A 25,368-nucleotide genomic window follows, 5' to 3' on the forward strand; every position below is an offset into this window, starting at 1 on the left:
TTTTAAGAGCCCAAGAAGAGTGATTGGTGGGAGAGGTAATCATTATGGCAAATAAATAATTTATATTTTATGCTATTATTATTGGAATTGTACTGTGTAATTTATCCTCAGTCATTCACTGGTGCTGTGTCACCTTAGGTATGACTCACATAGAGGTTGTACAAGGGAGGGCTGAGATCTGAATAGAAGATGTGTGCTTCTCAGCTTAGTAAATTTGAATCCAATCAAATAATAAGGAACACTGTGTCTTAAGATTGATTTTCAAGAAGGATGCTCTGCCTTATAAGTTGCTGATTAATCAACATGAAGGACTTTAATGAGGAAGAAAGAATAGAAAAGGGGAAAGTTTTTTCTTTCTTCTATATTTTATATAAGTAGTATTGTGGCTGATGAATATCTGGGTGTGTCATTTTTCCCTGGACCATTAGGCATTTCTTCAATAAGATCTTCTTTAGAACGGTAATTTCGGCACACACTCAATGAGGAAACAAAATGGCTTCACTCCCAAAGAGGTCAGTTTGTAACACAGTAATAAACACTGCCATTGTCTTTTCAGGAAGACACTTATCAGGATTTCCAAAGATTCCTCATGCCTGTATCATATTGACTTCATGGCAGATCATAACCATTCTCAATTCCAGCATCTGTACTTTGTCTTAACTGGAATCCCTGGACTTGAGCAGAAGTATTACTGGATGGCATTCCCATTGGGTGCTATATATGCCATTGCTCTCTTTGGAAATGGTATCATCATCTCTACAATCAAGTCTGAATCTTCTCTGCATATTCCTATGTACTACTTTCTGTGTATGCTGGCATTTGCAGATATGGGGCTCACTCTTTGCACTCTGCCCTCTATGCTAGGCATATTCTGGTTTAACTACAAATTCATTACTTTTGATGGTTGTCTTGTTCAGATGTACTTCATTCACACCTTCTCAGCCATCGAGTCAGGAGTGCTAGTTGCAATGGCCATTGATCGGGTCATAGCAATCTGGAGCCCTCTTAGATATGGCACCATTTTAACCAATGGTGTGATCTGTAAAATAGGGGTGCTCATCTTGTCAAGAGCAGTCTGTGTGGTCTTCCCGGTGCCTTTCCTCATCAAGAGGCTCCCTTTTTATCGCTCTAACATCCTCTCCCACTCCTTCTGCCTCCATCAAGATGTCATGCGCCTTGCTTGTGCCAGCACTCGTGTCAACAGTCTCTATGGCCTTATCGCTGTCATCTTTACCAAGGGTTCTGACTCCCTTTCTATCCTCTTCTCCTATGTGTTCATACTTCGCACGGTGATGGCTATTGCCTCTGGGGAGGGCCGGTTGAAGGCTCTCAACACCTGTGTTTCACACATCTGTGCTGTACTTATCTTCTATGTGCCTTTGATTGGGGTGTCACTCATTCATCGCTTTGGAAAGCACCTGTCACCACTGACTCACGCCCTCATGGCGAATGCCTACCTTCTTGTTCCCCCTGTGCTAAACCCCATAGTTTATACCGTGAAGACGAAGGAAATACGAAACAAGATTATCCAGATATTTATTCGAACCAGGATTTCCACAGAAGGTTAAAACTTCTTTTGAGATAGCAGGAAAAAGTTCTGTAAACTCTCAACTATGACTATGAAAATTAAAAAAAATATATATTTTTTAAAGTTTTCTGTGTGAGTTGAATTGTGAAAAGACATATTTTCCTTCTTGGAAAATGGATACTTCATTTCTCCAGTGCCAAATTGTAATTTTATTTTATTTTATTTTTTACTTATTCACTTTACATCCTATTCACTGCCCTCTCCCAGCCAACCCTCCCAAGATCTTTCCCCCATCCCCATCCCCTTCTCCTCTGAGCAGGTTGGGGACCTTGGTATCTCCTAATCCTGGCATTTCAAGTTTCTGCAAGGATAGACACTTCTCCCACTAAGGCTAGACAAGGCAGCCCAGCTAGTAGAACATATCCTACACACAGGAAACAGCATTTGAGATAGCCCCCTTTCTAGTTGCTCAGGACTGATATGAAAGTCAAGCTGCACATCTCTTACATATGAACCAGGAGGCCTAGGTCCAGCCTGCGTATGTTCTTTGCTTGGTGGTTCAGAGGAGTAGCATATGTAATTCTGGCTCCTTTATAAAAAAATTAAGTTGTTCACATTATGTGCATTTGCATTTGTGTCTTTGTCTTTCATTCAATTTCATTTATCAAAATGTCTGTTTTTGTGTGACTATTTTTGTGAGTTCTTTTTTTAAAAAAATCCGGCTACTTTACTGAAAGTGTTTAGCTGTAGGAGTCTCCCAGTGGAAGTTTTAGGCTCACTTAGGTATACTGTCATATCATCTGGAAATAAATATACATTGACTTCTTCCTTTCCAATTTGTGTACTCCTGATATCCTTCAGTTGTCGTATTGATCTAGCTAAGACTTCAAGTACTATATAATAGGCAGGGAGAAAGTGGACAGCCTTATTTTGTTCATGATTTCAATGGAATTGCTTTGTGTTTCTCTTCATTTAATTTGAAGTTGGCTATAAACTGCTTTTATTGTGTTATGTCTTTTGTGTTCTTAATCTCCCCAAGACTTTTATCATGAAAGAAATTTTGTCAAAGTTTTTTTCCATCTAATGAGATTGTAATATAGTTATTGTCTTTCATTGTGTTCAGATGTTGGATTACATTAGTTGATTTTAGTATGTTGAACCATCTCTGTATTTCTGGGATAAAGCTTATTTAACCATGGTGGATGATACTTTTGATATGTTCTTGGATTTGGTTTGCAAGTATTATGTTGAGAATTTTTGTACCTAGGTTCATGAGGGAAATTGGGCTATAATAATCTTTCTTTGTTGTGTTTTTAATGTGGTTTTGGTATCAGGGTAAAGTTGGTCTCATAAAACAAATTGGACAATGTTCCCTCTATTTTTATTTTTTAGAATAATTTGAGGAGTATTGGCATTAACTCTCTTTAAAAGTCTAAAAGCATAGTGTACTACATCATCTAGCCTTAGGAATTTTTTGTTTGAGAAATTTTATGTCTGTTTCAATTACTTATCTAATCTTAATTAACTTTGATAAGTGGCATATATCAAAAAATTATCCATTTATTTTTAGATTTTTCCCACCTGTTAGAGTACAGGTTTGTAAAGTATTGTCTGGATTTCTGCAATGTTCGTTTTTATACCCCCCTTTTCAATTCTAATTTTGTTCATTAGATAGTCTCTTTGCCTTTCACTTTAATTGATTTTCTCAAAGAACCAAATTTTTGTTTAATTGACTGTAATTTTTTGTTGGTTTTGTTTCTGTTTTATTGTTTTCAGCGTTGTGCTTGATTATTTTTGGCATGTGTTCCTTTTGGATATTATTTATCCTTCTTAATTTTCAGGCGTGCTTGTATGTTGTTAGTATCAGATGACTCTAATTTTTATGTAGGCATTTAGTGCTCTGAAGTTGCATCTTATACTACTTTTTATTGTGTCACATATTTTTGTGTATTAAATTCCACTCAATTCCAGAAAGTCTGTAATTTCTTTCTTCATTTCCATCTTGACTAAATTTTCATTCAGTAGTGAGTTGTCCAGTTTTCATGAGTTTGTAGGCTTTCTATTGTATCTGTTGTTGATATCCAGTTTTAATTCACTGTGGTCAAATAGGATACATGGTGTGATTTCAGCTTTCATATATGTGTCAAGACTTGGTTTGTATGGGAAAGTTATTGGAGAAATTTTGGAGAAAGTTCCATGAGGTGCAGAGAAGGAATATTCTTTTGTGCTTGGGTGAAATGTTTTGCAAGTATTCGTTAAGTCCATTTGGTTTATAACCGCCGTTATTACCAGAATTTCTCTGGTCGGTTTTGTTTAGATTATCTGCCTATTGACAAGAGTCAGATATTTAAGAATGAAGTACATCACTATCAGTGTGTTAAGGTCAATATTTGGTTAAAGCTGTAGTAGTGTTTATTTCACAGACATTGGTGACCTTGTGCTTTGGACATAGATGCTATGAATTGTAATGTCTTCTAGGTATTTTTTCTTTGATAAATATGTAATATCTTTCTGATTAGTTTTGTTTGAAATTTATTTTGATAGTTATTAAAATGGTATAAGAACTTGCTTCTTCGTTCCATTTTCTTAGTATATCTTTTTCCATCCTTTTTTTTTTTTAAAGATTTATTTATTTATTATATATAAGTACACTGTAGCTGTCTTCAGATACACCAGAAGAGGGCATCAGATCTCTTTACAGATGGTTGTGAGCCACCATGTGGTTGCTGGGAATTGAACTCATGACCTCTGGAAGAGCAGTCGGGTGCTCTTAACCGCTGAGCCATCTCTCCAGCCCTTTTTCCATCCTTTTAAGCTAATCCAATGTCTGTGATTGATATTAAGGTGTATTTCTTAGAATCAGCAAAAGGATGGATAGTGAATCCATTCTGTTTGTCTATATCTTTTTATTGGGGAATAGAGTTGATTGATATAGAGAAATATCAATGAATAGTAGTTGCTGATTTCTTTTATTTGGTTATTGTTGTTATTTGTTATTGCTGTTCTTGATGTTGGTGGTGGTATGTGTATGTGTGAGTGAGTGTGTATGTATGTGTGTGTGTGTGAGAGAGAGAGAGAGAGAGAGAGAGAGAAAGAGAGAGAGAGAGAGAGAGAGAGAGAGAGAGAGAGAGAGAGAGTAAGGGGGTTCCTCTCTTTCGATTTGTTGATCTGGGATTAGTTAATCTGAAATTGGGTGGTGTTACTTTTCTTAGGTTGGAGTTTTCCTTCTAATAGCTTCTGTAGGGATAAATTTGTAGATAGATATTGTTTAAATTTGGTTTTATTAGATGGTCTTATTTTCTCCGTCTATTGTAATTAAATTTTTCTTTTTTAATAGTATTTTTATTTATCAATTTAAGTATGTATATTTCTTTTTATTGGAGTTTTTAAAATTTATTTACATTTCAAACGATATCCCCTTTCCCAGTTTCCTGTCCATAAACTCCCTATCACATCTACCCTTGCCCTTCTGAGGGTGTTCTCCTATGCATCCACACACCCCTTCCCTCCTCTTTGCCTTGACATTCCCCTACACTGTAGGGGTTGAGTCTTGGCAGGAACAAGGACTTCTCCACCCATTGGTGCCCAGTATGGCCATCCTCTGCTACATATGCAACTGGAGCCATAGGTCTGTCCATTTATATTTTTTGAATGGTGATTTAGTCCCTGGGCACTCTGATTGGTTGGTATTATTGTTCTTATGGGTTTATTAACCCCTTTATTTCCTTCCAAACTTTCTCTAACTCCTGCAATGGGGACCCCATTCTCAGTGATGTTTGGCTGTGAGCATCTGCCTCTGTATTTGTCATGCTCTGACTGAGCCTCTCAGGAGACAGCTATATCAGGCTCCTATCATCATGTACCACTTGACATCCCCCAAAGTGACTGGGTTTCATGGGTGTATGGGACTGGATCCCCAGGTGGGGCAGGCTATGAATGGCCATTCCTTCAGTCTCTGCTCCAAACTTTGACTCCATATTTTCTCTGATGAATATTTTTGCTCCCCCTTCTAAGAAAGACTGAAGCATCTGCACTTTGGGTGTCCTTCTTCTTGAGCTTCATGTGGTCTGTGGGTTTAATCTTGGGATGTGGATGGGGCGAACACCCATATGGAGGAGGGGGTGGGCATGCGGGCTTATGGACAGGAAACCGGGAAAGGGAATACCATTTGAAGTGTAAGTAAAGAAATATATCTAATAAAAATAGTTAAAAAAAAAGAATCGACAAATGGGACCTCATAAAACTGCAAAGCTTCTGTATGGCAAAGGACACTGTCATTAGGACAAAATGGCAACAAACAGATTGGGAAAAGATCTTTACCAACCCTACATCTGATAAAGGCCTAATATCCAAAATATACAAAGAATTCAAGAAGTTAGACTCCAGAGAGCCAAATAACTTTATTAAAAATGGGGTATCAATGTAAACAAAGTATTCTCAGCTAAGGAATGTCAAATGGTTGAGAAGTATCTAAAGAAATGTTCAATATGTTTAGTCAGGAGGGAATGAAAAATACAACCCTGAGATTCTACCTCACACCAGTCAGAATGGTCAAGATCAAATACTCAGGTGACAGCAGAGGTTGGTGAGGATCTGGTGAAAGAGGAACAGTCCTCTATTGTTGGTGGGATTGCAAGCTGGAAACCAGTCTGGAGTTTCCTCAGAAAATTGGACATTGTCATTAAAACAAAATGGCAAACAATATACTAACCCTACATCTGACAGAGGGTTAATATCCAATATATACATGGAATTCAAGAAATTAGACACCAGAGAATCAAATAACCCTGTTAAAAATGGGGTACAGAGTGAAACAAAATCTTTCTTGGGTATAGTATTCTGAACTGTTCAAGGTCAGCCTCATCTACAGAGCAAGTTCCAGGACAGGCAAAACTATATGGAGAAACCCAATCTCAAATTACCTAAAGGAGAGAGAGAGAGAGAGAGAGAGAGAGAGAGAGAGAGAGAGAGAGAGAGAGAGAGAGAGATTGATTCTGTCCCTTGACCTGGCTTTTTTCTCCTTCCTCTATTACTATTATTTTTAAATATGTATTTTTCTTAGTATCATACATTTCTTGGATGTTTTGTGCCAGGAAGTTTTTAGATTTAAGATTTCTTTTGACTTACATGTCCACTTTTTCTATTGTGTTTTCAATGACTTAGGTTCTCTCTTCTGCTTCTATTATTCTGTCAATGAGGCTTACCTCTGTTTCCTAAACTTTTCATTTCCAGATTTACCATAGTCTGGGGTTTCTTTATTGACTCTGTTTCCATTTTCATGTCCTGAAACATTTTATTTCACTCTTTATGATTCATGTTGATATTGAATAAAACAAGCATATCTCTAAATATTATTATATTCTACATCTAATCCTTTAAAATTACACAAAAATACAAATGTAACAGTATATATCATGCATGGTAACATAAACATAGAACTTTTTAAAAGATAAGGTTATCAAATACAAATACAAATCCAATCTATTAGTTTACCTTATAGATCAACAGGTCATAATGATTTTTGACTTTTTTTATTCATTTCTGCTTACATTGCATTAATACTGAGTCCTTGTTTAAGTAGAATAATGCTTCATAACCTTCAGACTTATATATTCAAATTCTGCATAGATCAAGAAGTGGTCAGATAACTTCTGTTGAAATCTCAAGCTTAGTCTTTCAGGATTATTCCTTTTTATTAATCACTTTATTTGCTTAAATTTCAAATGATATCCCCCTTCCTGTTTGTTTCCTCCACAAACTCCCCATCCTGTCCTTCCTCTCCCTCCTCCCCTTTGCCTCTATGAGGGTGCTCCTCCACCCACTCACCCACTCATGCCTCACTGCTATAGCATCCCACTACACTGGGACATCAAGCTTCCTCCCCTCCTATTGATTTCAGATAAGGCAAATCTGCTCTGTATGTATCTGGAGTCACAGATCTCTCCATGTATACTCTTTGGTTGGTGGTTTATTCCCTGGGAGTTCTGGGTGGTCCAGTTAGTTGATACTGTTCTTTGTGTGCTGTTGCAGTCCCCTTTAGTTCCTTCAGCATTTCCCCTATCTGTTCCATTGGAATCCCTTGGCTCAGTCTGATGGCTGGTTGTGAGTATCTGCATCTGTATTGGTCAGAGAACAACTAAGGGAACAGCCATACCAGGCTGTCAACAAGTACTTCTTGGCATCAGTAATAATGTTGGGGTTTAACCTCTGTCTTAGGGTTTTACTGCTGTAAACAGACATCCTGACCAAGGCAAGTCCTATAAGTGACAACATTTAATTGGGACTGGCTTACAGGTTCAGAGGTTGAGTCCACAAGGCAGGAGCATGGCAGCATCCCAGCAGGCGTGATGCAGGAGGAAGGGAGTTCTACATCTTCATCTGAAGGCTGCTAGCAGAATTCTGGCTTCCAGGCATCTAGGGTGAGGGTCTTAAATTCCCCCCCCAACACAGTGACACACCTACTCCAACAAGGCCACACTTCCAAATAGTGCCACTTCCTGGGCCGAGCATATATAAACCATCACAGTGTCTGCAGATGGGATAAAGCAATAGGTGGGGCAGCCTCTGAATGGCCTTTCCTTCAGTCTCTGTTCCATTTTTTGTCCCCGTCTTTCTTTGGACAGGAACATTTCTGTTTGAGATGCATGGGTGGCCCCATCCCTCAACTGGGTGCCATGCCTACTTACTAGAGGTGGGAGATACAGATTGTATCTCCCCTTCATTGGGTATTTTATCTAAAATCATTGCTATTGGGTCCTGAGAGCCTCTTGCTTCCTTGGAGTCTGGGACTTTCTAGTGGCTACACCCAGTTCACCAAACCCTATTGCTACATGTTTCTATTCATGACCCTCTGTACTTATCTCCTGTCCGTTCCAATACCTGTGCCTGCCATCCTTTTTTCCCTTCCCCTCCTCTCTCCCACACAGGTCCTTCCCTCTCTCTACCTTCCGTGATTATTTTGTTCCCCCTTCTATGTAGGATCGAAGCATCAGGATTATTCTTAAACTGACTCTGTGTAGTTCATCTTATGAAGTTGAAGTTTTTGTTTAAAGTTTTAACAGTATTGATTGTTTTTCAACCATCTATCCTAGAGCCACAAGGTCCATTTTCTCTTTGCAATTGACTTTTGAATTTTGGAACTCCTGAGGACTAAGCCAAGTCTCAGTCCACAGGTTTCAGGTAAACAGCTTACGGTTTGAATTCAGCTATGCCACTTATGAGAAGTATAACCTTTGACAAGTTACTAGTCTGTACCTTACTTTCCTTCTGTATAAAAAAGCTTATACCTATTTTCAAAGATGGTTGAAGAATTCAGTGAAATAACAGGTAAATGTTCTAGTGTTATCAGATCCTATGCATTAAATGCAGAACATCTAATATGGTCTTGCATTGTAATCTTCTGAGAGCACTTATTTATAGAGAAACATTGTAGGATTGAACAGAAAATACTATATGTGTCTTTGTATCCATGGGGTCTAGTATAATTACTGGGATTTCTTAGTATTAAATATATATTAAATGAATGATAAATGACCTAACAAATTAGTTGTCTGATAGTTAACATAATTATTAAAACAGATACTAGTATAAATAGAAGGACAAGTTACATATTCATCTAACATGTGTACATTGCATTTCAAATCTTTCACTTATGCTCAGCATTTCTACTCAGCTTACACAAACCTTGGAAGTGGCTTTATTATGCTAACTTTTATCAAAACCTCTAGTACACAATAAAATGGGCAACAATCTTTCTAGGTCAAAAGAATTCTGCATTATTTTATTAAATATGTGAAGGAATACTAAACCTACATCATTTTTAAAAAGATAAGCATGAGAAATAATATGAATAATTTATTTTTATAAGAGAATTCTTTAAATACACAAATAAATACCTGGACAGAAAGGTAATTAATTATTGCACTGTATTGTAACTGTAGAGGAATTTTAATCCAACAACATGGCTGCTCTGGCAAGGGATCATATCCAAAGACCTTCTAGGTCTATGAGACCCAGCTGGAATACAAACACACCTTTGGTACACACTTTTAATTCCAAGCAATGGCATCTAAGTGAAGGGCAGTTCAGTGAGGACAGTCAGTTGATTTCAGGCATGCAGTATAGTTCAGGTCTGTTTAGTTTACGCATCAGTGCAGTTCAGTTTGTGGAGTTCAGAGGCAATGTTTCCAAGTAGAACAATTCAGTCAGAAGCCGAGAGAAGCAGTTTTAATCAGTCAGCTTGGAGAGGAGTTTGAGCCAGAACAGTTGAGTTGAACCAGCCAGCCAGAGCTCAGAACGAGGTAGAAAGGGTGGGTTTATTCAGCAGTAAGCTTCTGTGACAACAATTACATCTGGTGAATAAAAGAGACTTACATATAACAATTCTTTTTCTATTTAAAATTTATTATATTTATATTTAAATATAATTACATATTATATAAATATATTTATATTTAAATATAATATTCTACAGCCAATTATTAAGTAGTTTTGTGGGATGTATTGAATCATTGTTAGTGCAACTACTGCTTAACAGGCACATCAAATATTACGTAACATTATGAGAATAAATTCTCAAAGAACAAATAGAAAGGATAAAGAAAATACTCATAAGGATTATTTTATCTGTAAACCCATAATACATCATTACTAATGCTCATGTCTAATTTGTAGACAAAAAGTACATCACCAAGTTAAATTTGATTTTTTTGATAGCAGATATCAAAATGTGTGCTTTCTAAAATTGAATACAAACATAACAAAATGATGTGGCTTATCTTTGCCCATACCCTTGCTCACTCGTACATTGCATTTAAATCAGATTTCAAAATTTGATTGTGTTATAACTGTTGAAAATGGAAATATAAATCACTCCAGTGTTGACTGAATTTTTCATGTGATTCCATTTGACTAGGCTCTGCTCTTTCTCCCCTGGAACATTCTCATGACTCGACCTCTTATCTGTTTGTTCTTTACACTGTACACAATAGGGTTTAGCACAGGGGGGAGGAGAAGGTAGATATTGGCCATAAGCATGTGCACAATTGGTGATAAATGTTTCCAAAATCTGTGGACCATGGTGGCACCAATGAAAGGAATATAAAAAAGAAGTACAGCACAGATGTGGGAGAGGCAGGTGTTGAGGGCTTTGAGTCTCTCAGCTCTGGAGGCAATGCCCAGCACTGTCTTCAGGATGAGTATGTAAGAGAAGAGAATGATGAGAGCATCAAGCCCTAATGTGAGGATCACAACAATGAGGCCATAGAGACTGTTGACACGGGTGCTGGCACAGGCTAGGAGCATCATATCTTGGTGAAGACAGTATGAATGAGATAAGACATTGGGATGACAGAAGGGCAGCCGCTTTATAAGAAAGGGCACAGGGAAGACCACACAGACTGCCCGGGCAAAGACAACTAGTCCAATCTTTCCAATAACACCATGAGTGAGGATGGAAGCATAATGCAGTGGGTCTCGGATAGCCACAAATCTGTCAAAGGCCATGGATAATAATACTCCAGAATCTACTAACCCAAACACATGGATGAAGAACATCTGTGCCACACATGCATCAAAGGGAATCTCAGGAGCATTGAACCAGAAGACGCTGAGCATAGAGGGCAAGGTAGACATGGAGAGACTAACATCAGTCAAAGCCAAGATGCAGAGGAAGTAGTACATAGGCTCATGGAGGCTCTGCTCTACCTTGACAACTGCTAGGATGCTGCCATTTCCCCGGAGGGTTAGTGTGTAGAGAAATCCCAGGGGAAAGGCCATCCATGAGTTCTTGTCTGACATCCCTGGGATGCCTGTCAGAGTGAAAACTGGGCGACTGGTATGTTATCCATTCAAGTTTACCATGGTGTGCTCTCCACTAAGTAAAATAACTCTTTCAATAGTTCACACTTGCAAATTGAAATAGTGCCTCATATGAGAGAAGTAAATGGCTTTATAATTGCAAAAATAAAACAACAGAGGAAGAATAAGTTAAAAACAAATTTCTGAACAACTTTTATATTACGTCGTCCTTATCTTTCCTCGGCAGTTCATACGTGGTGGTTTTTTTTTTTTTTTTGATTTATTTGTTGACCTGAAAAATGAAAATGACACTAAACATTCCATGTATACATTAGAGAGCTTAAATCTCAATTCTTTTGACAATTCTCAAAGTTTAAAAAAAGAAACAAACATACAATTTATAGCCTAGAGAAGTGAGATAATAATAGAAAAGTTACTAAACTCACTTCCACAGTGACATCCAATTTCACCTACCTACATTTACAAAACTAACACACATATTCATATGCGTACATGTATGAATATATATAGACATACCACCTATACATACATTTATTCATCTACCTCACATTGATTTAAAATGAACTATGTGGATAGTGACATTTCATTGGAATATAACTAAGAGCATAGTGAAAAATGTACTAGCTCATATGCACCCACATGCAAAACCTAAAATAATATACCACCTGCACAACTTTATTTAATATTGTAATTTAGGAACTTTTCTTGAAACCCAACATGAACCTATTGCAAACACTTCTACAAATCACATGACTATTACAAGATTCTGTCTTTCTGAGACCCACGAAGCTGTGTGACATTTTCCTTTGAGGTTCTGTTACTGGTCATCTACAACCACTAGGATTTTCCTCAAATGAGTTATTTATTCTGCAGTTAATGTTGTTGTTTTTAGAAATGTGATATATTCTGTACAAGCAGAAATTCCATTAAAGTGTTTCCAGAATCCTAGGCAATTTTCACTTTTGAGGTAGCATGGTTCGAGCCTTGTGCACCTCCCTGTTACTTAATTACACCATTTATTCTCACCTTTGATACCTTGAATTCAACTAATTTACAAGTGTGTTATCTCAGTGTCTATGTAATGGAGATAGGAAATAAGTAGTTGATGTTTGTAATATTTCTTCTGGATTGACAGTTGAAAGCAATTACTGATAAAGCAAAATCTGGTATTTGGTCTGTATATTTATTTCTGATTTGGATTCAAATGGTCATATTATAATTAGTTCTATAATAAGAAGAAGTGGACTGTTATATAGTCATAAAATAATTTTGTTTTTCTGTCTTTATGTTTCACATTATATGTTGATATAAAGTAACATGGATGATGACTTTATTATGTGATTTATTTCCCTAAACCAAGATTCTATCATTGTTAGAATTTCTATTTTCCATGTCTTTTTAAAAGAGTACCTCTGATAACAATAGAATAAAACAGAGATAAGTATGGAAATGTAGCTGTAAGAGCAACAGGCATTGCATGATAATCTCAAGTGGGTTAAAATTTAAAACTACCAGAATTTAATGCATTCTACTTATACCAAAGTTAGTTATTAAGAACTTCACAAATGTTATAAACTAGAACTGGAGGGATGGCTCAATAGTTAAGAGCACTGATAGCAGCTCTTCCAGAGGTTCTGAGCTCAATTCCCAGCAACCACATGATGGCTCACAAATGTTATAAACCTCATATTCATAAATTGGATGCAAAATATCTGAAACTATTGCAATTCAGTTGTAAACATTGTCCTGTGAATAGAGCCAAAAGATTAAGAAATTTATGAGTGATATGGCTAATGTAATAACTTTAAGGGAGAAATATGACACAATTGTGTAGATCTAGTCCATATAATAATGAGAAAAATAGACTCTCTACTTTTCTGTTTCATTTTGCAGTATAAATTTATTTCAATTAAAAGCATAATATTGACAATGTAATATATATATATATATATATATATATATATATATATATCACAAGACATGAGAGATTTCAAAATACAGAGAAAAAATAATGTCTTATATCAGGACTGTATCAGTTGAGAACAGAACCTATTATGTCACAAATGAACGCATATCAATTGTCTTTATTTTACTTTCTTTCCCCCCACCCAGATCTTTTTGTTTCTCCTTTCTTTCTTCTTTGCTTCCTTCCTCCCTCCCTCCCTCCCTCCCTCCCTTCCTTCCTTCCTTCCTTCCTTCCTTCCTTCCTTCCTTTCTTTTTTCCTCCCTCCCTTCCTCCCTCCCTCCCTTCCTTCCTTCCTTCCTTCCTTCCTTCCTTCCTTCCTTCCTTCCTTCCTTCCTTCCTTCCTTCTTACTTTCCTTCCACTCTTCCGTCCCTCCTTCTTCACTTCCTCCATCTTGCCATTGAACTCAAGGCATTGTGCTTTGTAAGAACATGTTATACTACTGACTCATACCTGAGCCTTACTGACAACTTTTAAAGGCCTGTTCTTTTTTGAAGGGAATCATAGGATGAATGGATCGGGGGGAAAGGGGAGGTGGTGGCAGGAGGATAAGGAAGAGTGGACGGGGAAAAACTGGCTAGGATGTAATATATTAGAGAAGAATAAAAGAAAAAAAATGTCCCTATTTCATATAGTTTTACATCTGGGTTGGCATATTGGAGGCAAATAAAACTTTTAATAATACTACAATCGTAATGCAACATACACATGATTTTTTTAAAGAATAACTTGAAACTTTTATATAAAATATCTCTAAAAATCCAGATGGCTACAGTTAATGGTTAATGAAAAAACAAAATCAAAAACAGAAGTAAGAAAGCAAGAAAATACTGAGGACATCTTAATTAGGTTATTGATGGACTAGATGTACAGCACTCATAATCTTTGGTTTTAGAAACATATAATTAGTATTCTGAATTAGTGCTTGTGAATGACATCTGCATTAGCATCACCAGGATAGCACTTAAAGCAGAGAAGCTCACTCTCCCCTGACAGGTCAAATCAATCTAACCACTGAGGGACAGTGCCCACACATCTGGTCAATCTTTTTCTTTTGGTAATAAGTTGTGGTTTGCTTGATATTGAAGGAGCTAGAGACAGGAAGAAACACCACTGAATATAGATTTCTCTGCGTGAAAGTTTTGGTTATACAGAAAATAGATGACTGAAGAAAGTAGAAGAAAATAGAACCCAGGAAGATAATAGGGAACCTGGTCACACATTTCTGTCTATGGTAACACCTCCTATTAACCTCATAAAAGAGAATATGTCTGTTCTACCTATTATTGTTGTTTCTGTGATAATTTTTATGTTGCAATATAAGAGTAGTGAGAGAGTAGGAAGTTCAGAACATACAAGCTCTATAAAAATGTAGAGCTAGGGCCAAATTAAAAGATTGCAAAAGTCTATTAAAAACTAAGAGAAGTTCAGATGCCAGCCAAAATTAAAGTCTGTTACACCTGTCACTTTGGGGGCCACATTGGATATTCTACTTCACATATAGTCCGTAATTGCCTTTGATATTTTCATCTGGGAAAAAGTAATACTTGCAAGTTTTTTTCACAGATTTCTCATTAAGTTCCTGCAATTTTCAGTTTGTGTATCATATTCAAACCCATCATCTCAATATTTCTGCTCTTTGATTTTCAGTCCTTTAGGTCATCTGACTCCTTTCGCTGTTCCCTGCTCTGGTCTGTTCTTTCCATCTCAGCTGTCAACCATCTCTGCTCAATGTGCATGCTCTACCTGGTTCTAGCACCTTACCTGGCTCTTACCAGGAGAGGAGGTTCTCTGTCCATTCATTGTCCAGCTAAGTATGTGTGCACAAAGCTCATGGACCAGTTTATCTATAAGGAACTCATAGCACAAGTGACACTGCCACTAGATACCCTTGGGACAGTAAACGAGGTATGGAAATTAGACGTCCCCAGGAGGCTCCACACACTATCATGAAGCAAGTTGCAATAATATATTAATATCTCTTTTAAAGTTTTTCTTTCTTTAAAACAGTTTTCAAAATCTGCTTAATATGTATTCATTGGCACAATAGTGGAGCTTAATATGATATTTCAATAATGTCATAGCATTAGCTGATCAGATGAGGGTTTTAAACAATATCCTCATAAATGACTCAAAATCTTTAAGCACCTTTCTTCTAGATTTTCATAAAACAGATGATATATTTTTTTAAGTTATAACCATTCCACTGTGTCATGGAACACTAAAATGTAGTTTTCCACCACCTTGCCTTGTCTAGCTTGTCGTTATAACTACTGTCCATTTAAATGAGCATTTCTATATTATAAACACACTGCATTCAGTGTTCAATATGGCTGTAGGTTTGCTTGTATGTCTTCATTTATCTGTTTCCATATACATGATAAAGTGGTATGTAAAGAGTCAATAAACAAGAGACCATATATTCAAAAGGAAACTGCATGTGCAAAGAATGGCACATGTATTGTGCTAGAGGAATATCCATTTCCAGACTTGAATCTCAATTTCAACCTTATGTCCAATGATGCTCTGTTATCTCCATTTCATTATGCTGGAATCTTGCAATGAACTAAGATATCTAACAGTGTACAGTGTGTGTTCGTTTTTTACTATCCTATATACTACACACTAACCAAGGCCTTTTCCATCTCAGTGTACTTTAAATGCTTAGTGTAGCTCAGTATCTATGGGATGAACTTGTCTCATCTGTTAAAATTTAATTTAATAACCAATGATAACTGTACATCTCCCCCTTTTGAAAATAGCCCCTTTTCCTCACAAAATATGTCCTCATTACAGTTCTTCCTGTACCCCTCCCAGTGCCTCTCTCACTTTAATCCAGATCCATCCCATTTTGTTTCTTATTAGGAAACAAATAGGCTCCTAAGAAATAATTATAATAAAATATAATGTAATGTGGTACAGCCAAAATTAATACATTGGAATAGGATAAGGCAAATAAAAGAAAAAGAATTCAAGAATAAGCATAAGAAACAGTTACAAATGCAGAGACATATTCATTCCCCATACTCAAGGATCCCATAAAACATTAAATTGGAAGCCATAGTATGTATGAAAAGAACTGGTAGTCTAGAAGAGTAAAATATATAATATAATGAAAACAATGATGAAAAATAAGATAAAATTTAAAACTGCAACATATCACTATGAAACAAGGAATCATCAGTGTTGCTGTTGGACATCTAGTTCTGGGCTTGAAGCTCACACTTGAAAGTAGTTTGTTTCCCCAGTGAGACCCCTGGAAAATCTAAACTTTCATTTGTAAGTTGTTATCAGCTGGAGAAAGCTTCTGGGTTATGGGTGGGCGCATGTGTCCTTTCAGCTCCAGTACCTTATCTATTGCAGACCCATGTAGGCTCTGTGTATGTCGCCTCTGTCTCAGTGAATTCACACGTGTATTGATCCCGTTGAATCAGAGGGTCTTGTTTAGTTAGTATTGTCCATTCCCTCTGACTCTTTCTGCGTCCTCTTCTGCAAGCTTCTTTGAGTCCTGAGGGGAGGGATTCGATGGAGATACCCTCTTTTAGGGTTGAGTGTTCCAAAGTGTCTCATTCTCTGAATTCTCTGCTTGGCTGTGGGTATTTATATTTGTTCCCATCTGATGCAGGAAGATGCTTCTGTGATGACAGCTGAGCTAGGAACTAATCTATGAGTGCAGCAGAATGTTATCAGGGGTTGATATATTGGTATTTGTTTTACTGGTGTTGTTATCTTTTGTTTTTAAAACAGTGAAATTTGGTTTTATACTAGGTCCCTGAGCTATCTAGCCTCAGGTTTTTGGTCACCAGAGTGGTGCTAGGTATAGGTTTTAGGAATGAGCCTTAATATCAATCAATATTGATTAGGTACTGTCACAAGTTTTGTGCCACATTGTGGTAGCCTATCTTGCAGTCAGGACAGAATTGTATATTGAAGGCTTTGTGCTTGCTTGGTATTTATGTTTCTTCTTTGATAGTGTGTGGAATACCTTCCTATTCAAATCTACTAACACATAAGGATGAAGTTTCCAAGTAGGCACTGGCTCAACTTCTCCATATTCAATGAGCTGTGTATGTTTTAGCTTCAGCAATGGGACCCTGCCTTCAGTTTGTGAAGAACAAAGTGCAGACTTGGCACCAGCCTGGATGGATTGATTGGAGGTTCCCATAGGACCCTTTCATCCAACAACTAAGTTGGATGCAAATATATATATATATATATATACACATATTATCCATATATATGTATATTATCCATATATGTGTATCTATCTCTCTATCTCTATCTCTATCTCTATCTCTATCTATCTCCAATTCTCCAATGCTTCTACTGCATTAGGTTTCATACTAACCTCAAATAAACCATAATTGTAGATGTCACTCTCAATATTCCTTCTCATGCCTCTCTTCAGTCTCCTCCCCACTTGATTCCATCCCAGCCCCATCCATCTATAATTATCTTTCCCTTTCCCAGGGAGATGTACCTGTTCCCCTAGTTCTTACTGTATAAATAACCTCTGTGTTTTTATGAATTATAGCTTTTTTTATCGTTGACTTAACAACTAATACTCAAATAAAAGTAAATTTATACCATATTTGTCTCTGGGTTTGGGTTACCTCACTGACCATGTTTTTTTTTCCTAGTTCCATACATTTACCTGAGGATTTCTTTATCCATTTGTTTGTTGAGGGACTTCTATTTCTTTTTAGTTTCAGGCTATTATGAACAGTACTGCCATGAACATGGTGGAACAGGTATCTCTGTGGTATGGTGAAACACTGGTGTGTGCCCAAGAGGCCTATGGATGCGTCTTGAGGTAGACTGAGTTCCATCTTCCTGAGGAATTGCCACACTGATTTACATAGTGACTGTACAAGTGTGTACTCACACCAGCAACAGATAAACGTACCACTTACACTACCTCCTTGTCAATATTAGCTCTCAATTGTTTTATTGGTTTTAGACATTCTCACAGATATGTGATAAAATCTCAAAGTAGTTTGATTTTTATTGCCCTTATGACTAAGGGCGTTGAACCTCATTTCAAGTGTGTCTCAGTCATCTGTGATTTCTCCTTTGAGAATTCTGTTTAGACCTATGCCATACTTTTTAGATTGGGTTCCTTTTTTGATATTTAGGGTTTTTTTAGTTTTTTACATATTTTAGATATTAGCTCTCTATTGAATGTTGGTAAAACGTATTTTCCTATTCCGTAGGTTTCCACTTTGACAAAAATATGATGTCCTTTGCCTTGTGGAATCTTTTCAGTTTTACGAGGTCACATTTACTAATTGTTGATCTAATGCCGTGCTATAGGTGTTCTGTTCAGGAAGGTTTCTTCCATGCCGGTGAGTTCAAGACTATCCCTAATTTCTCTTCTTCATTTTTATTGATTTCTTTGTATTTTATTGTATTTATTGCTACTATTTTATTAAAGCCTATTTTTTTAAAAAGTATTTTCTTTCCTTTAAGAACTCAGGTAACATTTATTTATAAGTCTTATTTGAAACCTTACTATCCTTAGGAAATGTATTTGCATATAAATAGGAACTTTTCTTAATTTGTAATATATGAAATTATTCATCTCTATATACTGTGATAAACCATTTTATTGTGTAGTTGTCATGCAAAGATTATAAAAATATGGCTAGGAAAACTTTTGAAAAGAGGCAAAATCCAGGGAAAATTCACTATTATAAAGATTATTGTTTTAGTACCAGCTACAGCAAGATGGATTCTAGTCAAAAGGGGTAGGAATCAGGTTTATAGGATGGTTAATTGAGAATAAAACATTGAAACCATATTTACCAATGATGTGGATAAAACAGTTTACTGAAAAGTGTGTTGTAGCAGATTGAGTGAATTCCAGAACTTTGAGATAAGCATTCATTTAAATTCCAGGCCTATAATGTCTTAGCTTTTAGATAAAGTTACTCAAAATCTCCTTCTGCTGTTATTTCCCTCAGCTGTGTAAAAATTGGAGACTACCTGTTTTTGTTTTTGTTTTTGTTTTTGTTCTTTTTTTTCGGAGCTGGGGACCGAACCCAGGGCCTTGTGCTTCCTAGGCAAGTGCTCTACCACTGAGCTAAATCCCCAACCCCTGGAGACTACCTCTTAACTCACTAGGTTGATTATGGTTGTATAAAAATATATTTTGAAAGTATAGCATAGGTTTTGTACTTAACATATATTAGATTGTTTATACTTAGGAACTGTAGCAAGCAGGTGTGACTCAAGTAGTATGTGCTCTCAGAAAGGGTTCTTGCATAACAGAGGCTTATGTTTAGTAATAGAACTGTCAGACAAAAGGTATATTAGCATCATAGTAGAGAGGGATTAGCTTTTTATCATGTCCTAATTAATTTCTGACATTTAAGGGAGCTTATTTGGCTGAGAATCTGTTGCCCAGGGCTAGGTGAAGAGAAATGGCTGTAGTTATCTGACACAGGCAGGCTGTTTTTGTAGACACCAATTACAGACAGCCTCCAGGCCAGGCCTTTGCTCCCAGCTTTGATAGATGGGGCTTGTCTGAGCCTTAAAGCATTGTGTTCAGTTGAGTCTGAGCTGCTTTGGGGGAACATTTGATATTGATCTCATCATTCTTGTTTTATCTAGTGTACTTCAATAATTAAGATTACTATTGCCTGATGACTCTATGAGACTCTCTATATAGTCCCCTTCTTAGGAACTGCTTAAATCTCGGCTATGTGAAGAGGCTCAAGAGATGTGGCCAGGTAAGTGGAGTGCGTATAAGGGAGGGGATTGGAGGGTGAAAAATTAAAGAGTGAGAGATAGAAGGAGAACAATGGAAGGAAGCTAAAGAAAATCTCAGAAGATGATGAATCTGGTTGAAAAAAGAAGAGAGAGGTTTTTAGAATCATAGTTACTGCAACAAAGAAACAGAGGACAAATAGAAAAATAAGAAAGAGAAAATAAACTTAACATCAGAACTTTCTTTTTATGGCCATTATTATGTTATAATCAATATTATTAAGTCTTCTATTGTTCCAGATCTTGTATCACTAGCTAGTACTGAGAGATGTAAGACACACAAGCCATGCGTATCAAGAAATTAACACTCCAGGTTGGTAAGATGTCACCTGTTTATACTATTCTCAATGTTTCTTCTGGAGACCCTTGGTCCTAGGAAATCTTGATGCCCCAGCAGAGGTGGTAGGGGGAGCACTGTCATAGAAGCAGGGAGAAGGGGGTGGGACAGGGGATTTTTGGAGGAGAAACTAGGAAGGGGGATAACATTTGAAATGTAAATAAATAAAATAACCAATTAAAAATTAAAATAAAATATCTAAACCAATACCCAAACATTGTGGCCCCAAAATTTATCAGCAGAGGAGAATTTTCAATTTAGTATGCTCTGGAGTTGTCAAAGTATGCTGTAGATTGTGGGGAAAATGCAACAGAGTATTAATAATTGGGGAAAAAACAGTGTCTGGGAACTACAGAGGTTGGGCTTTGTCAATGTTGATGCTGGAGGCAGTGTTGTAGTCCTTTAAGTTACTAAAGTATAGGATAGAGTGGGTTTTTATCTGAGTCATTGTTTCTTGCCTCTTATATGGGCCAATGTTACTTCCAGCTTGCTTGGTCAGATAAGGACTTGTGTGGTAATTAAAAAGCACTAATCTATTTTATTCTGGTTTCTGGGACATGTAGGGAAAATGAGAATTCTTCTAATTCTACTAGAACAATGTTCAGAAATCTTGACAGGGCTCTTTAAAACAGTATACTCGCAGTATGTAGGTTCAAGTCACATGATGGATCTCAAAAGGAAGGGGTGTCAACAACAGAGCAAAAGTGTAATTAGGAGGAAAGAACAGGAGCTAGCTGGTTCAGTAGAGCTGGAAGCTGCACAGAGAAACAAACAGAGCAGTGAGGGCAGCTTACAAATATGTGTGGTGGGAAAAGGAAGGCTTATTGGAATTATTTCAATCTAGGAAATAAAATAAAGAACCTATAATACTAATACTAGACTATGAGGAGAGGGTGGCCCATGTTTCAGATACAAGGAGACATCTGCACAGCAACTTCTTAAAGCATATACTAACAGGGTCATCCTGTGGTGTGTATTCTAAGTGGCAGTATGGTTCCAATGTACTTCTCTAGTACTCTGGAACAGATCAGCTTAGTGGCTCACTGCAAAGTCCTACTGGGTTACAACATAACTCTTCTTATTTCATAGTCTACATTTGTGTGATATATGTTTATAAGATATTATGTCAAGTCTAATCTGGAAAATAAGATGTGAATGAACCTAGGGAGACTAGGAGAAATAATTTATAAAGTAGAAAGGCTCATTTCATTTTATGGCTTTAGTCCACGGTACTTGACTTGGTTGCTTAAGGCTGTGGTAAGACAGTGCACCATGGTAGAAGGCCAAAGCAAAGAAAAATTTCTCATTTAATGGCAACCAGAAGACAGAGAGAAAGGGGAAGAGTCAGGAATCAAAATGCATACTTCTATGGCACACCTTCAGTGACTAACTTCTTTTAAGTTTTTTCTAAATATCTTTATATCTTATTGAGCTAAATAAATTAATACAGCCATGATTTAGAGATTTTTATGATTTAATCAACTTTAAAAGCTCAACTATAAACAGTGCTATACTTGGAACCAAGAGCTCAACATATGAGTTTTGAAGATATTTGGAGAGTAAAATGCAAGCGCTAGTAGCTATATCTAAAAAGAGCAGAGGCAAGAAAGTAGAACCAGGAGCTAGAAAAAATGTTTAAAGTGCTGTAGAAATTATGTCAGAGGTTTTAATCTCTTCGTAGTATAGAGATTGAGGAGCTCCAAAAACAGGAGATACAGTTGTGTAATTTGAGAAAGATGTACAAAAACACTGGGGTTTACAAGAAGGATCTGATGACAAATACTATTACTCCCATTTTTTTTTCAGAGTGTGTCTTCAACTTGCCATGCTGATTTTCAATAATACCACGTCCACCGCCTCGTCCAGTTTCCTCCTCACAGCCTTCCCTGGTCTGGAACTTGCTCATGTCTGGATCTCCATTCCTGTTTGTGGTCTCTACACCATTGCACTCTTGGGAAACAGTATTATTTTGTTTGTCATTATCATCGAACGTAGTCTCCACAAGCCCATGTACTATTTTCTCTCCATGCTGTCTGTTGTTGATCTAGGTCTGACCATCACAACCCTTCCCACAGTCCTTGGTGTCCTTTGGTTTCATGCCCGGGAGATCAGCATTAAAGTGTGCCTCATTCAAATGTTCTTTGTGCATAGCTTCTCATTCCTGGAGTCTTCAGTGTTGGTGGCCATGGCTTTTGACCGCTACTTAGCCATCTGCAGCCCTCTCAAGTATGCTACTTTCCTCACAGACATGATGAGTTTTGTGATTGGATTGATCATATGTATAAGACAGGTGGTTTTCATTTTCCCCTCAATTATGGCTGTGAAGAGTGTGTCCTTCCAAGGAGGCCAAGAGCTTTCACATCCATTTTGCTTCCATCCAGATATAATCAAATTCTCATACACCAACCCCTGGATCAGCAGTTTCTGGGGAATGTTTCTTCAGCTCTACCTGAATGGTACTGACTTATTGTTCATTCTTTTCTCCTATGTCCTGATCCTTCGCACTGTTCTGAACATCGTGGCCCCTCAAAAACAACAGAAAGCTCTTAGTACATGTGTCTGTCACATCTGTGCTGTGACCATTTTCTATGTACCAATGATCACCCTGTCTTTGGCACACCGTCTCTTCAGTTCTACGCCCAGGGTGATCTGTAGTATTTTGGCCAATATGTATCTGCTCTTGCCACCAGTGCTGAATCCTATCATTTACAGCTTGAAGACCAAGGTTATTCGCCAAGCCATATTCCGCCTGTTCCGATTCAAGGGCTCAAGGGGCTACAGTATGAGGAGCCTCAGAGGAAGGTGGGATAGAAGGAGACAGTTTTCTAGTACATGAGTTATGACTAAAGAAGATTATTGGCTAGTTATCCCCAGGCATGATGGCTAATAAGGAAATTCCAACTTGATTATGGGAGAGAGAAGAACCACGTGTCTTTGAGTTTATGAAAGCTGTAAAAACACGTTTTAAAGCCAATTAGTGAGCAAATATGTAAAACTATATTTAAATAATTTACATGGACTTTCATGTGCGAAATGACGCTTTCATGGCTAGTAAGATGGCTCCCTCCGTAGATGCCCCTGCTGTTAAGTCTGAGGACCTGGGTTTTATCTCCTGGATCCACCCCAGGGAAGAGAGTACTGACACCAATGAATTGCTCTTTGCCCTGGTCCTATACCATGGCACACCACAAACACACATCACAAACCCTCAAAATCTTTCTAGTGGAACTCCTATCTCGCTATAAAACAGGAAATTTAGAACAGAAACAAATGGCATTATTTACATTTTTGTATTTGACTAAATAAATTCTTCTTTTTCCACACTGAGGTTCATATTCCCCAGGGAATGATTTTTTTTTTACCCATGCTGGTGAAAGGAAAAGTTACTTGTGTGTACACAAGACACAGTCATAGAAATGTGTAATTAAAAAGTCTAGAAAATTCTTACACGCTTGTTTCTCTTCGAATCAGAGTCCTGTTTCCTTGCACAAGGACTCTCAAATTTTTTTGTTAATCCTTTACTTTCTTAAGAAAGATGTTGCCTTTATATTTAAACCGCTTTCATATTTCCTTTTAGTACACTATATAACATTACATTTTACCATCTGTTGTTGTTGCATGACCTAGGATGCTAGGATAGGTCCTTATTCTTAGTCCCCAGCTCCTCCTTAGTGCAGACTCTGCCTCTGTACTGTAGCCCTTGTTCAAAAGTGTTTGCTGCCTTCTTACAAGCTAGTTACCTCTGTCTGCCCTTTAGTGCACTAGACACAGCAGCATTGGACAGGGACTTCAGTGTTCTTTAATGAGGAATTCTATGCTGTGTACAATCAGTCATTTTGATGCAATTCTAACATTAAGAGACCACCTTAATTAAAGATATTTGTTTTGTAGTGAAATGCCTGGGGTATGGTACCAGTTGATGGTAGAGTAGAGCTTTCTAAAAATCTTTTTACACTCATGGAATTATAAAACTTTTTTCCCACCTGGAGTAATCCATGACTGAACATAGAAAGGCAACAGATTTTCTGATCTGAGCCATGGGCTTCTTTACAAAGTAGCTAATGCCAGTCTTAAACTTTCCTATGTGTCTCAGTTTTCTGGGGAACGCCACCGTTCTGCAGAAACACTGCTCGCTTGGTGATTCTGCTTTGCTTAGCTCACTATATTTTTTTCAGTTAATAATTACCAAGGGATAGTGACACTACTTTAATCGAAGTTATTTGTATTGGGTTCCCTTTCGGTGAAACATTCAAGTGCTTTGGATATTTCACACAGTTTATGTTCCATTGGAATAATCAATTTGTTACTCATTTACGTGTGCTTAAAGAATATACATTCAGCCAGAAAACTTAATCATTAATTTAATGTTTCTTCCAAATCAGACTGTGAGATGTTTAATAGTGGGCCTAACATTTTTAGGCAACCCATAACTTTTTCTTTCTTTTTCTTTTTTTTGGGGGGGGGGGGGGCTGGGGACCGAACCTATGACCTCGCGCTTGCTAGGCAAGCACTCTACCACTGAGCTAAATCCCCAACCCCATAACTTTTAGCTTAGTCAATATCACTTAGTTAATACAGTGTGACATGTATTAAATCATAATTAATCTTACTAGTTATTACTTTTAATAGTTCAGTAGCTTCTTACATAAACTCTTACAAGCAAATATTTGATAACACCAACCATTATCTTCATAGATTCTAAGAAATTGAAGTCCTAATTTTAGAAGGAACCAAAAATTTCAAGGTCTTGTAGTGTTGTACACTTTGGATTTACAGTTTCTGATCTCAGATTCAATGTCTAGATGCTTTAGAAATCTCGGTCTTTGAAAAGGTTTTTAAATTTTTTTCTAAGCTTTAACTTATGACTGTGGAACAGGCATAAGCAATGAACTTATCTTTCACATGCTCACACCAAGCCTCTTGGTATTAACGGAATCAGAGTCCAGTGCCTG

At 37.2% G+C, this 25,368-nt stretch overlaps 2 protein-coding genes and 1 pseudogene across 2 annotated transcripts; 2 read left to right on the plus strand and 1 right to left on the minus strand.

Annotated features, from left to right (window-relative positions):
• Positions 1-507: 507 nt before the first annotated feature.
• On the plus strand, positions 508-1,568 carry Or51h5 (olfactory receptor family 51 subfamily H member 5). Its single transcript, NM_001409144.1, is given in 1 exon segment — positions 508-1,568. A coding segment is annotated over 1 exon segment (957 nt). The 5' UTR covers positions 508-611.
• An 8,870-nt stretch (positions 1,569-10,438) lies between these two features.
• Positions 10,439-11,389, minus strand: Or51h1l1 (olfactory receptor family 51 subfamily H member 1 like 1; annotated as a pseudogene).
• A 10,822-nt stretch (positions 11,390-22,211) lies between these two features.
• Or51t1 (olfactory receptor, family 51, subfamily T, member 1) lies at positions 22,212-23,252 on the plus strand. Its single transcript, NM_001401084.1, has one exon. The coding sequence runs from the start codon at positions 22,242-22,244 to the stop codon at positions 23,250-23,252; it is 1,011 nt and encodes a 336-aa protein (NP_001388013.1). The 5' UTR covers positions 22,212-22,241.
• The last annotated feature ends 2,116 nt before the right edge of the window (positions 23,253-25,368 follow it).

This window comes from Rattus norvegicus, chromosome 1, assembly GCF_021556685.1.
Source record: "Rattus norvegicus strain SHRSP/BbbUtx chromosome 1, alternate assembly SHRSP_T2T, whole genome shotgun sequence".
NCBI classification, from domain to species: Eukaryota; Metazoa; Chordata; class Mammalia; order Rodentia; family Muridae; genus Rattus; species Rattus norvegicus.